Here is a 16,376-nt window from a genome sequence, read left to right on the forward strand (position 1 = left end):
TTTGACTCCCAGCTGCTCAACTAATGACCTGATGGCAAACCCCTCAGTTCCTATAGTCTACTCATGAGGAGCAGCTGTCCACATTGCAAATGGGGGATCTCACAATTTCTCCTTTGTCCAGAAAGACTTGCGCTGGCCAATCTCTGCTGATCTGGCCACCAATCTCCACTGCATTGTCATCCCTGCTCGTTCGGGGATGTCTAGTTCACCATAATTCTCACTGGAAGCTCTCTTTAAGTGTTCTCTTCTGGAAATGATGTTTTCTGTCTTGTCCCACCTCCAGACTCTGCATACAGGCAACGTAGGGTACATTGATGTGCATAGGGGAGAGGGTCTGAAATGAAGGGTTCTATGTCAGCAAATTTGTGACTCCCAGTTTCCCTAAACTATTCCCCTACCCTTGGATTCTCTTTTAGTTGTGAAGGACATCAGAATATTGGCTTCCACAGCCATTTTATGCTATCAATGTTGTTAGTCTCTGAGCAGCTGAAACACTTAGCTGGTTCTGCTGTACAGCTGCCTTTCTGGAAAAAGATGGCACCCTTCAAGTTAAATAATGATATAATTTATCTTTTGGAGTTTCAACTGTTCATGGGTAGGAAATTCTCTTGAAATTCACTTACAGGCCTCTCCCCAGAATTTTACCGTGGCCTTCCTTCAGTGGTAATGCAATTGATCAACCACTGGGGAACAGAAGAGAATGAAAAAACCTCAAGGAACCTGCAGTGCTATTTTCTATGCCAGTGCAAAGAACAGATCTAACATACTATCCTTCTCCTGCTTTTTTCCCTTTGACTGATGGTTTTTCTTCTCAAGCTGTTACTCAGAGGTGACAATAGCCGCAGTGAGAAACACCGACCCTAGCAAAAGTACATGATACGGAGATTCCCGAAAGAGTGGATGAGGTTTTTAGGATGCTAGGACTGAATTTCATCAAATTTCCAGTTTCTTTGAGGGCAAATATGTCCTAGCACCATCTTTCCCCACTTTGCTTTTGGTCTTCACAATTAATTTGGAATACATTTTTTTTTTAAAATCTGCCGACAATTCATCACTTGAAGAGTACTGGGTACGCAAAACGTTACAGATAAAAAGAGATACATAGAGGGTAATTCAAGTGGGTAGGCAATTCTCTGTTTGTATCTATAAAAAACGATAGTTGACTGAGACCTGGATCTAGAGACAAGATTTTGAAGCCATGTTTTTAGATGCAGCTGTGCCTGGTGACAATCATATGCAGTTGCTGTGAAGTGAGCTCAACTTGTAGATGGCAAACTCTATCATATATGCTCTGTGTGTGTGTGTGCATATCTACCAGCACAGGAGGACTGTATCATTTGAAATTATGGGAATTTGCTTCTTTTCTGCCACTAAATGAGAATAAAGAACCTGAGACAGAAATAGGGGGAATGAGTTTTAAATTATCCATCTGAACTAAGGAGACTACTTGGAGGCTAATTAAAAAAAGGAAAGAAAAGAAAAGAAAAGAAAAGAAAAGAAAAGAAAAGAAAAGGGATAGAAAAAGGATGTTGAGATGCAAATTTTAATTAAAGGGAAGGCAAAAAATGGAATGAGAATGGAACTGCAGCTGTAATGAACTGTATTGTCTCCTGCGTCTTCCAATGCCTGTCTTTCTGAAAAAGCTGGACTCCTTGCTAGAATCACTTCTCTCTTTATCTTCTGTTCCAAGGATGGTTTTCTTTTCATGACATTTAGTCCTGAATAAACCTCCACTCTCCATCTCCATCTTGGAGATGAGGGAAAGGACAACCCAGGAAGGAGACCAAGAATGTGCTTTATAACCTACCTTTTGGAAATCTAGTATTGCACAAATGTTCTGGACAGTTCAAGAACAGACTGCCTAGTATGTGTGGCTTTTCCAGTAAAAGCATTGCCCTGTTTTCTATTCTGAATACTGTGGAAACATAATTTCCTGCAATCTGTTCTACCCTCCCAAAGAATTAACCGGTAGCATGAAGTGAAATGATGATCATCGTTTAACTAACAATTTTCTCAAAGTAGTATTATAAGAAAATAAAAAAATCAATGCACTGTTTGTAACATGACAAAGCACAGTAAATGAAGGCTAAGGCTGATGCCTTAAGAGAGGGGCCTCAAGTTCAGTAATAACACTGTGCCCTGCAACAAATTGGACTTGCTTATGATTTATTCTGCGTGCCACCCCTTTTCTTTGCTCTTTCAGACCCAAAGAGGAAAGGATGGTGTCCTGGAGACCAGGATCGGTCCCACTTTGCATTGTGCATTAACTGAATGTTACTGCATTGTTTCTCATGAATTAACTCAGGACGTTTTGGTTCCATTTTAGTAACTGGCAGATGAGGGGTTCTCCTGACCTAGTGGGGGTGGGAATGGACCTACACCCTCCAGCTTGCTGCTTTCATTATTTTTGGAAAGAGACTTCTCCAGCTTCAATCGGGGAATTCAATAAGTCATGGGTAAAACAAATTCTCTCTTAGCATAATGTGCAAAGCAGTCCTCATACAGATGTGATTTTCCTTTTTCTGTGTAACTTTGGCAATATAAACATTTAAGGTGAAAACGTTGCATCTCTCACTAAAGTAATCAGTAATCATACTATTCTTTCTTTCCTGCAGGAGGGAATGGGAGAGAACATGATACGAACTTCCAATGAATCACTGGTGATCGAGTTCATCTTAATTGGATTCTCAGAATATCCCAGAGCTTGGATTATTCTCTTTTGCTTCCTCTTGGTGGTGTATCTCATTAGCTTTCTTGGGAATGGACTCATCGTGTTGAGCATTGCGGACCCACAGCTTCATACCCCCATGTATTTCTTCATTTGTCTTTTCCGCCTTAGACTTTATTCTTACCAACAATCTACTTCCTGAGTTTTTGGTCAACTGCTTCATCTACAGGCCCACAATTTCTTTCTCCAGATGTTTGACCCAAATGTACCTTGGTGTATTTCTCGTAACAGAGTGCGTTGTCTTGGCTATCATGGCATATGATCGCTTGGCAGCTATATGCCAGCCTTTATACTACATGTAGATCATGAGTTGGAGATTATGCATTTATCTGGTAGCCACATCAGCGGCCCTTGCCTTGATGATGACCCTGATCAATGTGCTCTTGCAACCCACTGACTTCTGTGGCCATTGCGTCATCAACCATTTTACATGTGAGCTGCAATCTTTACTCAAACTGGCTTGCTCCAACACAGTCATCAGTGAGCTCTTTATGCATGTTTCCAGCCTCTTTCTGCTAATCCCTCCCTTTGGCTTCATAGTTGTGACATATGGTCGCATAGGCCTGGCTATACTGCGTATAAGCTCTACTCTTGGGCGCAGAAAAGCCTTCTCTACCTGTAGTTCTCACCTTGCTGTGGTCAGTGTCTTTTATGGAACAATCATGATCATGTACTTGAGACCAGAAGGGAAATCCGTTTCTGAACAGGACAAGGTCATCTCCTTAACATATGGAGTTCTGACCCCCATGCTCAATCCTCTGATCTACAGCCTGAGGAACAAGGATGTCAAGGGGGCTTTTTGGAAGCTGTTTCAAAGAAAAATGTCAATGTAATGTACAGATGTACTCACCATGTGCCATGTAGGTCCATTGTAGCTTCTGCAAAAGGTATGTTAACATTTTTATTGTTGTTGTTATTATTATTAGTTATATTAACATTATGTTAATTCTTACAATAGATGCAGAGTATGAGCTCAGTCAGGGAATAAACAATCTTGACCTGGAAATTCTCATAGATGTCAAGGAATAGCTCAGACTCATTTTGTCAAGAGGTTTTGTTGATGCTTCTTTACACACATGTACCCATTAAAGTTGTTTTACAGGTTTTAGGTGGCATTAACTGGTGGTATTATTTTGATATGGTCTCCCTATATCAAATTACCTCCAAGATACTTCCTGGATTTTTATAACCACAATACTAGCCCTTAAGGGCACCAGATGCTGACCTGTAACTTTCAGGGAGGCAACAATGTTAAAGCTAGGAGGAGAAATAAAGGTATAATTAGATGATACATTTATTTGATTAGATCAGGTCATTCCTTCGCAATGTTACTTGTTGTGGTCTCTAAACCAAGACAGAATCTTCCTAACTTGAATCCAAAATTATTTCCCAAAGGGAGTTAATCCATCAGGACTCATTTACCTCCCTGCAGGAGGATCCTGTGGGGTGCCTCTTCCTAATATGTATTATATGCATTATTTGATAGCATCTTCTAACAATATTTGCACATCGCATTGCATTTGCAGACGTTATTAGAAAGTCAAAGGAAATCTCACATGCAACTTCCATGGAAAAAGAGGGCAGTTATTACTTCTCCTGTAGGGGTGTGAGGGTCCTTTTGCACTCCTCTGGGTTACAGCCCTCTTGTGGAAAGGGGGAGAAAATAGGTTCCTGGTAACTACTGGACCATTGGTCAAAAGAGAAAGTATGAGTTGGAAAGCACATGGAAATAGTCAGAGCACCCTTAAAACAAGAGGGCCCCCTACGAAGCTGGAGGGGGTCACCGCACTCTAACCCACCCATCTGCATACTTCTCACCGTCTCCTCACACATACTCAATTTGCCTCCCAAACACTCAAAAGGTGGTTTACTTTGATCGTGACCAAGATCGCTGGGATTTGGATTATGATTTTTTTTTTCCCCCTGAGTCTCTTGTGGATGACCTATTATAAAAAAATTATGTGAACAACCTTTAAGGAAAGCAGAATACTTCTCAGGAAAGGAAAGAAAAGAGAGAGAGAAAGACCCCATGGCATCAGTGTGCATGGCAGATGTTAACAAGATGTGAAATAACAAAAGCTGTATGGGATGGGCAAAGATTTAAACATTAAAAACTGCACAGGATGCAACATGAAAACAATTTTTTTCTTGTAAGGAGGTGAGTGCAACTACTATGATTCCCGGTAAGGTGACTCATAGTTTTAATATTACTAATAATATTAGCCAAGAAAACAAACAAGAGATCCTCAAACAAATCAACTCAGAGTTTTCACTCGAGACACAAATGACCAGGCTCAGATTGTCCTACTCTGAACACATTATCTGAAGACCTAGCCCTCTGGAGAAGGCTCTAATACGGGGAAAGGTGGAAGGGAAAAGACAAAGAGGACAAGGTGGATGGACTCGGTTGCCGTGGCGATGAGTGCACCATTGGAAGACCTGAAAGGCCAGGGTAAGGATAGAGCGTCATGGAGAAAATCTACCTATGTGGTCCTTAGGAGTCAAAAGGAGCTTGATGGCACATAATCAATCAATCAATCAATCAATCAATCAATCAATCAATCAGTAAAATTAGCAATTTCTTGGAAGCATGCTTTTTAGGAAGCAACTGAATGTTTGAAAGGCAGTGAGGAGTCCATATGGGCAACGAGCAGCCCTCAGCCCCCATGTAGCTGGTAGAGACCTGTCCCAAAGCCTGCTGCTGCTTTCAGCATCCTTGTCATGTTCTCATGCTGCTGCTGATGTCATTGTGTTGGCAAGAGGGATAGAGAAAAACAAAACTTCTGACATGCAGTCTTTCTCCTGTAAATTGTTTACATTCTTTCTCACTTAATGAGAAATCAATTTAATAAGAATGAGTTCATGTCTCCCATTTATACACACCCATGGGGACACAGTTAAATATAGGAGCAAAGAGCTGTGCACGTCTGAGGCACAACAACGTAACAAACCTATATGCCTTAGACCCTGGCTAAGACTCTAAGTTTCATTGTCTTGGGCTGTCCCTTCTTTCTTTGATTTCTGGGAATATGCACCCAGGCAAAACAACCAAATGTTCTTAAATGCGATAACACATTTAAGGTGGTTTGTTATACATCAGATTGTAGGGTGTGGTACCTATTACTGTACTCCACAGCCTGTTCAGGAGATAATTTGCAGTTTGCTTCACCCCAGTAACAATTTGGCATCCCAGAATCCTGCAACAAGGAATCTTTCATAGTTTGCAGAACTCCATTTCTCCTTTCAGCTACACCGTTCTCATGTGGTGAATATGGGGATGATTTACAGTGTTTAATACCCCTTTTCTTTAACCAGCTTTGGAAGTAACCTGCACAAATTCACCCCCCCATCTGACTGTAATTGCCCTACGTTACAGTCAAATCTTCTTTCTACATAAGCTACCCAGTTAGCAAATGTTTTAAACGTTTCGCTCTTGGCTTTCAGTAAATGACAGAAGCCGAATCTAGTGTAGTCATCAACTATTACAAGCACAGACTTCGCCCCTCCTAGGGTTTGTTGCAGAGGCCCTATAAGATCAGCATGCACAAGTTCAAATCTCCTGTTTGTAATTCTTTTTTTTTTTTAATTTTTATTTTTTACAACAAACACAAACAAACAATAACATAAAAGGCATAAAAAAAAACCATCTTCCATTTTAAACCGTGTGTCAGCCAGTTACCAATCATTTGTGCCATCCTTTCATAATCTTCACTCATCATTTATATAGAATCTCATGTCATCTATCCAACACATATTTATATATTTATCAATTATCAATTATTATTCATTTGTTACTAGTCTATAACACCAGCTTTCATAATAGGATTTATATCATTTTTATCCATTGATTATATATATATATATATATATAATAATTTATATCAGTTTGTCAAGTTTCTATTATATAATTTGCTGATCTATTACATTACTATATCTTTTCATCCAACCATTGATAAAACAAATCCCATATTATATAGAATTGTTTATCTTCTTGCTCTCTAATTTCAAATGTTAATTTACTCATCTCTGCACATTCCATAATTTTCTTAATGACTTCCTCCTGCATAGGTACTTTTTCATTTTTCCAATTTTTAGCAAATACAATTCTAGCCGCTGTCAGAACATTTACAATCAAATATTTCAGTTCTTTACTATATGTTTCAGGTATAATTCCTAATAGGAATGTCTCTGGTTTAAAGTCTATATGTTGTTTTATCATTTTTTCCAACCATGTGTGGATTTTAATCCAATATCTTTTAGCTTCTGGGCATGTCCACCACATATGGTAGTATGTACCGGGCTTCTGATGACACTTCCAACATTTATCAGACTTGTTCTTGTACATTCTCGCAATCCTTGCTGGAGGTAAATGCCACCTGTAAAACATCTTATACAAGTTTTCTTTATATGCAGTTGACATTGTCATTTTATAGTTTTGAGACCATAATTTCTGCCACTTCTCTAAATCAATTCCGTATCCAAAATTTTTCCCCCATGCGATCATTGTATCTTTAACCTGTTCTTCCTCCATCTTAAATTCTAGTAAATGTCCATAAAGTTTTTTAATCACCTTTTCATCAGTACCCATCAAAATTTTGTCTAAAACAGTCAGCTCATCATAAATACCTTCTGCTTTAAAATCTTTATCGAATCTAGATTGTATTTGCAAATATGAGAACCAGTTCATTTTTATACCTTGTTCTTCCAACGCTTGCATAGTTTTAAGTTCACCCTTTTCATTCAATATCTCAGTATATCTAACTGTTTGTTCCTTTTTATATGTTATTGAATAAGAAAAGGCTTTAATAGTGGATATCCATCGTGGAACTTTTAAATAATATTGTCTTCTTGTCTTCTCCCAGTTTAAAAACAATGCCTCTCGAATATAGTGCCTTCTAAAGTAGCCCTGTGTTTTCGTTCCCTTATACCATAAGAAAGCATGCCAGCCCAACAACAGGTCATGTCCCTCTAAGGTCAATAGTCTATTATTTCTTAAAATTATCCATCCTTTACCCACATCAGATTTGTCGCCTGGTAGTATAATTCCCAGTTAGGCAAGGCAAACCCACCTCTTACTCTTGCATCTTGTAGTAATTTAAACTTTATTCTTGCCTTTTTACCCTGCCAGATGTATTTCAATACAATTTTATTTAAATCATCAAAAAACTCTTTCCCTAAACGAATTGGAATTGTCTGGAATAGATATAACATCCTAGGCAATATATTCATCTTAATAGTGGATATTCTCCCAATCATTGATAATTGTAGATTCTCCCATTTTGTCAGATCTATTGCAATCTGTCGTTTAAGTTTAACATAATTAAACTTAAAGTACCTCCTTCAATGTACTACACTTATAAGTACCTCCTTCAATGTACTACATCTTGGTGTAATATATATCCCTAGGTATTTAACCCTGTTTGTGACCTGTATTTCCAAGACTTCTTCCAATTCTTTCTTTTGCCTTGCTAGCATATTCTTTGTTAATATCTTTATCTTTATTTTTAATCCTGCTACTTTTCCATATTCTTCTATCTTTTCAATTAATTTAGGTGCTGTTTCTCCTGTTTGTAATTCTTGTGCTGTATTTTTGTACTGGGTATGTCTTAGACTTAGACATCCAACACACAGCGCGGTCTAAATACTTATAGCACTGCTGTAATTTTATCCCTTTGCTTATTTCACGCATTTTTGCTATGACTTTAAAACTTGCATGCCCTGATCTTCTATGCAACAAATGTATGCAATTATCATGTGTTGGCTTGTTGCATACAGTGGTCTGTACGTTAACCTGATATTTATCATAGGGTAACAGAATATGTGCTATCCTTCAATATTCCTTGTGCACATACGGCCCCATTCTTTCTAATAGTACATCTATTTTATGAAAACAACACAGAGTTGTTTTCCCTCTTGTGCTAAACAAGCTACACTTGACAAATTATATTCAAGAGATGGTACAAACAACACCCCTTCAATTGTCCTGTTTAAACTGGGCACAAATACTTGCCCTTCCCCTTGTACTGGTGATTTCTTTCCATCAGCAAGACTGACATGCTTCCGAGCTGCTGGGCGAAGGGAACAAAACATTCCTCTCTGTTTGCAAGATGCCTGCATGCTCCACTGTCAAGAAGCCACGTTTCCCAATTCCTCCTAGTCCAGGAACTGTTTTCACCACAGAAACGTCTGGTCTTCCAGGTCTTGTTATCTGTGCTTTATGCTTCTCTGACCTTCCTTGCTGCTGTGCTGTGCAATTCCTACACAGGCGCTTTGTGGAACCACCTTTTAAAAAAAACCGTCTTACAGCATACTCTTTCTCTGTTCTTTCGCTGCAAAGTCCAGGCTAGTATTGTCTCCTTTGGCAATAGCTCTCCAGCGTCTCAGGATGAATTCTTGCTTTTCCTTTGCTATTAGAAGGCCCTTGCTCACATCCCCCATCTTCAGCTCATTTCAGGTTAGGCTTAGCTGTTCCAGTTTGAAACCAGAAAGCCAAGGAAACAGGCACATGGATCCTCAAACAAACCAACCCAGTGGTCTCCCTCAAAGTACGAAGGAACAGATTATCCTACTTCAGGTACAAGATGGGAAGGTCTCTGGAGAAGGCTCTAATGCTGGGAAAGGTGGAAGGAAAGAGAGGAAGACTATGACCAGCAGCCAGGTGGATAGACTCAGTTCCAACAGCAATAAGTGCAGCATTGGAAAACTTGAAAGACCAGGTTAGGGACAGATCGTCATGAATAAAATCTATGTGGTTGCTAAGAGTTAACAAAGACTTGATGGCACATATTCAATCAATCAATATTATTCATAGGAAAACTATGACTGGCCTAACATGGTACTTTTGTTCTCCCAACTCCCATCAGTACTTCCTCCTTGCTCAATCCATAATTACCTCAAGTTGGGGAATTATTGCTACATACTTTGTTTACCATCTCACCAGAGGAGCCAGTTTCACAAGCTGTGACTATAAAATCCACCAGCCATCGCAGAGAAGCCATCATCCTCCAAGGAGCTGCAGCGATGAAGGCATTAGTGCTCACCCTCCTCTTCCTCTTCCTTGCAGCCAGCGAGGCCATAGAATTTACCAGATGTGGACTGGCTTCATTTCTGAAACGGCATGGACTGGATGGATTTCATGGCTACAAATTGGGCAACTGTGAGTTCACTCTCTTTCTCTCCACCTGAGCAATGTCCAGGTTTGCAAGGGGGATGCAAAATGGGGCCCTTCTTTTCAAGGAAGAGTTCAGCCCACCTGGCCAATGAATAAAAAGCTCTTTTCAGTTTTCTTAGAATGAGAAGATGTGCTTTCTTCCCATCCCAAAGGACTGAGGAGACCTCATGATTCCCCTTGCACTAGCACTCTTATTTTAATGAGGGTGATCAATATCCACTTTGTTGCCTGTTTGGGGCAAGAGGAGAACTGCAGTACAATTAGGCCTCTTTTGCCTCTTTATTGTCTTTTTACAACCACTGGCTTAGCTAATAGTTTATTTGGGTTTTTTTAAGAAAAGGGGGTTATCCCTGCCAGGATAAGCATCTTCTGAGAGGAAAGTTCCTTCGAATTCCCCCAAATCGTGTCAGTTTGGAACAGGGTTGAAGGGACCATCCCAGAAGATTTTCCACATGTGCAGCAGTGCAAAAGACCCACCATGGAAAAGTACCTCCTCCCTGGAACGCCAGGATTACAGAAGGAGAAGAAAGGAGAGGTGGCGTCATCTGCCACTAAGAACCCCAGGAATATCTTTGAGACAAGAATCAGACTTATTCCAAATTCTCCTGAAATTTCCAAACTGTATGGGACTTCTTGGTCCGTCCTTGGTTGGGGAGAGAATGAGAAGATGGTTAAATGTTCTGTTCCAAATGTTGGTATTAAAAAACTCAGGGTAGCACTTTCATTTACAGCAGAGGCCTTTTCCAGTCCTTTCCTTGTTTGCTTTCTTCCAGGGGTCTGTATGGCTTATCATGAGAGCAGGTACAACACCAAAGCTGTGGGGCGGCCAAACCCGGATGGCAGTCGTGACTACGGGATTTTCCAGATAAACAGCCGCTGGTGGTGCAACAATAAACAGGGCCGTACAGCTAATGGCTGCAAGAAGCTTTGCAGCGGTAAGCCACGTAGTGTAGATAAAGGAATCAAGAGTTGTTGGGAGAACTGCTAAGATAAAATTGATGAGAAAGTCATGACAACTCAATCCTGGGAAAGAAGGAGGCATCAGAAAGAGACTGAAAATACTGTAAGCCCACCTTGATCCTGTTTGGTATAAAAGGTGGGAGAGAGAAGCTTTGACAAGCTTTCCAAGTTCTTCTGTTATTATTATGTTCTACGACAGTGAAGTAGCATTCTGGTAATCCTTGGAGTGTCTGTTTCCTGACCTGTCCTACTTCCAAGGGCTGACATCTATTTCATTAGAAAAGAAAAGAAAAAAGTGAAATGCCCCAAATAAGTCAGATGATACTTCTGAAAGGAGGTTCTAGTCCTTCTCCTTTATTGCTCTCTGTGATTGCTCACTTGCATCCAACTCTTCATGACTTGATGGACATCAATTCACTAGCACTGTCTGTCAGAATTTCCCAACTTGTCCCAACTCTTTGCTCTGGTCTTCCAAGGACAAATTACTAAGCAAGCAAGGAGTTTCCTTATTGAATCTGGCCTTTAAGTACAGGCTGCATAGTCTCCATGGCTTCAGTTTTGTCAGTTCTAAGGGGCATTATAGTTTTTGAAGCTCATTTGGAGCCAGTGTCATAGATTGCTCCCGCATTCCCAAATTTTGGGAATTGGTGACGAATGATACTTACACACACAGCACTATGCCCCATGCATGTATTTCAGCACAAAGTTGGATCTGATATTTTTCCTTCATTTATAACTGCCCATATACTGAGCCAACAACAGTCTCTACTGAACTAAGCATAGAGTGCCAGCTGTCTCAAAATCTGAATGCAAGCAGCTTATTTCAACCTTGGCTCTTGGAAAAGCTCCTGGAGAAGATATGATTCCTCCAGAGGTATATAAGACGAGTGATTCCTGGTGGGTCCCCATCCGGACTTGACTCTTCTCAGAAATAGATAAAACATGTGTTGTACCTCCCCACTGGAAACAAAGTATAATATACCCAATCTTTAAAAAGGGCAACTGGCAGGAACCTGCCAATTATCGCCCAATGAGTCTGCTAGATATTTCTTCTAAGCTCTATGCCAGACATCTTCTGAATAGATTAGAAGGTTGGGAGGAAGAAACAAAACTCTTTCATCCAGAACAGGCAGGGTTTCAAAAAGGACATAGCACACTTCGTCACTGTGCTACTTTGAAGGCCCTTATTCAGAAATATACTAATGAGCATACAAAACAACTCTGTGTCGCTTTTACTGACCTTACCTCTGCTTTTGATTCCATTGACAGGTCTCGACTATGGGAGAAACTAGCTAGCACAGATATCAGTAAGCACCTTCTTAAACTAATTATTGGACTACATACAGACATGGTAGCTAGAGTAAGAATGGGCCCACAAGGGTCCTTCTCAGACCCTATCTTATTGGAGAAAGAGTTAAACAGGGCTGTTTACCTGCTCCCTTCTCATTTACATTCTATATTAATGATATTGCAGTAGCCAGGAAGTCACAACATTTTTTCTCCCCCTCACTTAATGGACAGAAAATTTCAAAGGGAATGTACGTTGATGACATGGTTCTTATTTCCTGTACTGAGACTGGCCTTAGAAGATTACTGGCCAGAGTAACTGCTTATTGTGAAAGGGGAAAACTGAAGGTAAATTATAATAAAACAAAGGTACTAGTTTTTGGCAAAAGTAATATTAAATATGGGGGATGCGGTGGCGCAGCGGCTTAATGACGCTGAAAGTTGCCGGCCAGAAATGGTCGACGCTTCAGCGGTTCGAGTCCAGCCTTCGCGTTAGCAGGGTGAGCTCCTGTTTCCTCCCCAGTTCCTGTAAACCCAACAGTTCGAAAACTCACGTGAGTAGATAAATGGGTACTCTCACTCCGGTGGGAGGAAAAATGCTGGCGGCACCTTGCAAAAAAGGAGTTGGGAGCAGTTGCCAGTACGCGCGAAAAACCGTGCGCACCCAAAAAGGGCGCAAAGCAATGGAAACCCCGCCTCCTGTGCTCGCCAGTTGGGCTCTGCTTTAGGAAGGAGGCTCTGGCAAACCACTTCCGAAACACCTTGCCTTGAAAACTGCAAAAGGACTCGTCCAAGCAGTCACTGCAGAATCGGTAACGACTGAGCGCAGATTAAAAAAAAAAAAAATTAAATACAGATGGACAATTAATGCCCAACAAATAGAGCAACATCTCTCTTTTAAATACCTGGAAATCACCTTTTATAAGTCCCTTTTATGGAAAGCACACCTATCTATTGCCTTGGCAACTGCCCAGCATACAGTAGGTGCTATTCTGAATTTCTTTTATTCTAAAAGAGGGCAATTGGTAGCCCCTGCACTTCAACTATTCCAAGACAAGGTGATAGCCCAGATACTGTATGGGGCTGAGATGTGGGGGTGGCATAAGAAGGTCTTTGCCTAATTGGAAGTAGTCCAAAACAACTTCATAAGGAAGGATTTGGGTTCATAAGGATGAGGTAGGGTATCCTTCTAGGGCTGTTAGAATACATCTTGCATTGTTGGGGCACTATAAGAAACGAGAAAGCCTTCAAGAATCCCATCTTGCCAAACTCTGTTTTCTCCATTAACACAGCTGGGAATTAATGGACTAAAATGTCACCCATTCTACAAATGTATTCCCTACCACCTTAGAGAGAACGTAAATCTTGGAAAATATTAGAGATTGACTTTTCGAAAGGCATGCTATTAAAGACGCCACTGTGGTACAGTCTTCTAAATTTTCATCTTGGTATCACCATTATAAAAAACATAGAAGCCTCTCCCTGTACCTGGTTAATATAAACAGTGCTTCAGTGAGAAGGGCCCCAACATCCCTTCGCCTACAGACCATGCCCTCCCCATATCTCGAAGGGACATTTTGTAAGCTTGCTATTGAACAACGCCCCTGTCCTTGCAGTGGTGGTCAAATGGAGGATGTTTGTCATATATTTTCCAGTGCCCCATTTAAAATGAGATCAGGGCCAAATTCAAGGGCTCTGGCCTTGCAAAATTGAATGATCTTCTTGTAGATATGTTTCTAACTGTTAGCAACTAAGTTGCTGCTTTTGCTCTGCTGTCATTTAAACTTAGAAAGAAATATTTAAGTTCCTAGTTGTAGTTTTGCTTTATTCTGTTGTAAGCTTTTTACTTCTAATACTTATATAACAGTACTATATATAAAATACGATTACTCTATTTTATAATTTTACTATTGTATTGTTTTACTGTTGTTTTATTGTATTTTATTGTATTCCTATTTTATGACCTGTGGTTACAACAGTATGCTTATTTACATACTTACTTACTTGATCCAGTACTTTCTGCCCTTTGTCAGAGAAATCTGGTTCTTGGACTCAGGTGAGACAATTCTGCCTCTCTCTCCTTCCCAAGATTGCGATAGGTCTGTAGGGAAGTCGTGCATATCCAGCGTACTCAGCTCCAAATGGGAAACCAATTCCTAGAGCTCTACATTTTTCAGACCTGTCACTCTCCATGGTTAGAGCAAGAGAAAAGGCATTTCATGGTGTGCACCAGCTATACAAGAAGTAGGTTATGCTGTCAAAGATGTGAATGTATTGCATACAAAACTAATGAAGTCCTATGACTCTAATTCCTATTGGGTCAGAATCTGAAACAATAATATTATTCAATTCTTTGGAAATACATTTGAAACATCTGGGGTTGGACATATTCTAATTTGCCTCTTTTGGCAGCTTTCACCAATGACGACATCACAGATGATATTGCTTGTGCTAAGAGAATTGTGCAGGATCCCAATGGGATGGGTGCCTGGTGAGTCAATCTCCCATTAACATCTTTCCACTTGTAACATTCAGTAGCAAGTAAACTTATTATGTGGTCATGCAAGTTAATCAATTTTCTTCAGACTATTTTACAACTTCTAGCGTTGATGGTAAAATGCACTTTCTGAATATGGCAAGTAGTCTTTTTATTGCTACACTTGCATTCTGGCTGCTTTAATGGTCTTTTAAACCCAGTAGATTGACACACAGCTTATTGGTGGGGGGGGGAGAGGGGGGTGCTGCACTAGCAGATCATTAGATGGGAAACCCTTAAATTGGCAATGAGAATCTAAAAGCAAACAATACAGACCTTATGTGGTCAACAAGTTACTCTGCTGTGTGCCCTTCTGATGCATTCTAAGATTTTGAGTAGGATTTTGTGCTCCCTCTGGTGCTCACCAAATACTTCGCACTAAAAGAGTTACCCTTTAGCTCCGGCCAGCATGGACTCTGGCAAGGTTATTTGGGAGTCCAAAGTATCTATTGGGCTTCAGTTGCATGTAGGCTTCATTGTGAGAAATAGAAAGTCAGGGCTATTTTAGCTAAAACAATTATTTTTCCTTTGATTTTAACCTGGAATTCATTGGAAAAGTAGCACAGGAACTTTATCAGTCAATGAACGAACAGGAAAGATGAATTATCGTTGTCACTAGCTCACCTGAGAACTTCCTGAATCTCTTGAAGTAGACCGACAAGAAACATCTGAAGACATGCAATATTCTTATTCTTACCTTTAGGGTTGCCTGGAGAAAGAACTGCAAAGGAAAAGATCTGTCAAAATGGACTCATGGTTGCAAGCTCTGAGATTCATGATCCTGCATTTCTCTTCATCTTCCTGTGATGAAAATGATACTGTTCCTTGTATAATCAACATTTAATAACTCGATTCTATACTTGTACGTCATGTGTTGGGAAGAATGGGTTTCTCTGCATACAAATGATGCTTTTATAAAGAGTTCTGGATAGAAAAGAAGGAAAGAGTTTTGGTTTGAAACGTCTTCAAAAAGTGCTTGAAATATTTCAATAAAATGATTCTTGTGCATGTTGTCCTTCTCTGTTTCATGCTTTATTTATTTCATTTCATCCTTCATTATTCCCACATAATTGAACAGCTTTGTGACTGATATCCAGTTTGTTGCCTGTTTGGGGCAAGAGCAGAACTGCAATACAATTAGGCCTCTTTTGCCTCTTTATTGTCTTTTTACAACCACTGGCTTAGCTATAATTTATTTGGTTTCTTAAAAATACATGGTTATCCCTTTCAGGATAAGGGATGTTATGTAGATGAAGCAGTTGATCAAGATCTCAGGAAGTGCATTGTTGGTAAGAATGAAGTCTATGGCGGAAAGGACACAAATGAAGAAATACATGGGGGTATGAAGCTGTGGGTCCGCAATGCTCAGTATGATGATGAGTCCATTGCCAAGAAAGCTAATGAGATACCCAACCAAGAGGAAGCAAAACAGAATAATCTGAGCTCTGGGATATTCTGAGAATCCAATTAAGATGAACTCGGTCACCAGTGACTCATTTGAAGTTCCTATCATGTTCTCTCCCATTCCCTCCTGCAGGCAAGAATGGATAGTATGAATACTGACTACATTAGGGAGAGATGCAATGCTTTCACCGTAAATGTTTATATTGCCAAAGTTACACAGAAAAAGGACGGTCACATCCCTCTGAAGACTGCTTTGCACATCATGCTAAGACAGAATTTGTTGTAACCAT

At 40.1% G+C, this 16,376-nt stretch overlaps 1 protein-coding gene and 1 pseudogene across 1 annotated transcript in view; both read left to right on the forward strand.

Moving 5' to 3' along the window:
• Positions 1–15,452, forward strand: part of LOC103053283 (lysozyme C, milk isozyme-like) — a 63,823-nt gene extending 48,371 nt beyond the window's left edge. The window contains exons 3-6 of the mRNA XM_088137897.1: positions 9,723–9,884; positions 10,673–10,834; positions 14,559–14,637; positions 15,386–15,452. Of these exons, the coding sequence (XP_087994023.1) occupies positions 9,749–9,884; positions 10,673–10,834; positions 14,559–14,637; positions 15,386–15,452 (444 nt within the window). The 5' untranslated portion in view covers positions 9,723–9,748. The remainder of the gene's footprint in view (positions 1–9,722; positions 9,885–10,672; positions 10,835–14,558; positions 14,638–15,385) is intronic.
• LOC148216269 (olfactory receptor 13H1-like) lies at positions 1,058–3,561 on the forward strand (annotated as a pseudogene).
• Positions 15,453–16,376: the final 924 nt, after the last annotated feature.

The sequence above is a fragment of the Python bivittatus genome, unplaced genomic scaffold (genome assembly GCF_059951505.1).
Source record: "Python bivittatus isolate LINGU-HERP-01145 unplaced genomic scaffold, Pbiv_v1 ctg000220_np1212, whole genome shotgun sequence".
NCBI lineage: Eukaryota > Metazoa > Chordata > Lepidosauria > Squamata > Pythonidae > Python > Python bivittatus.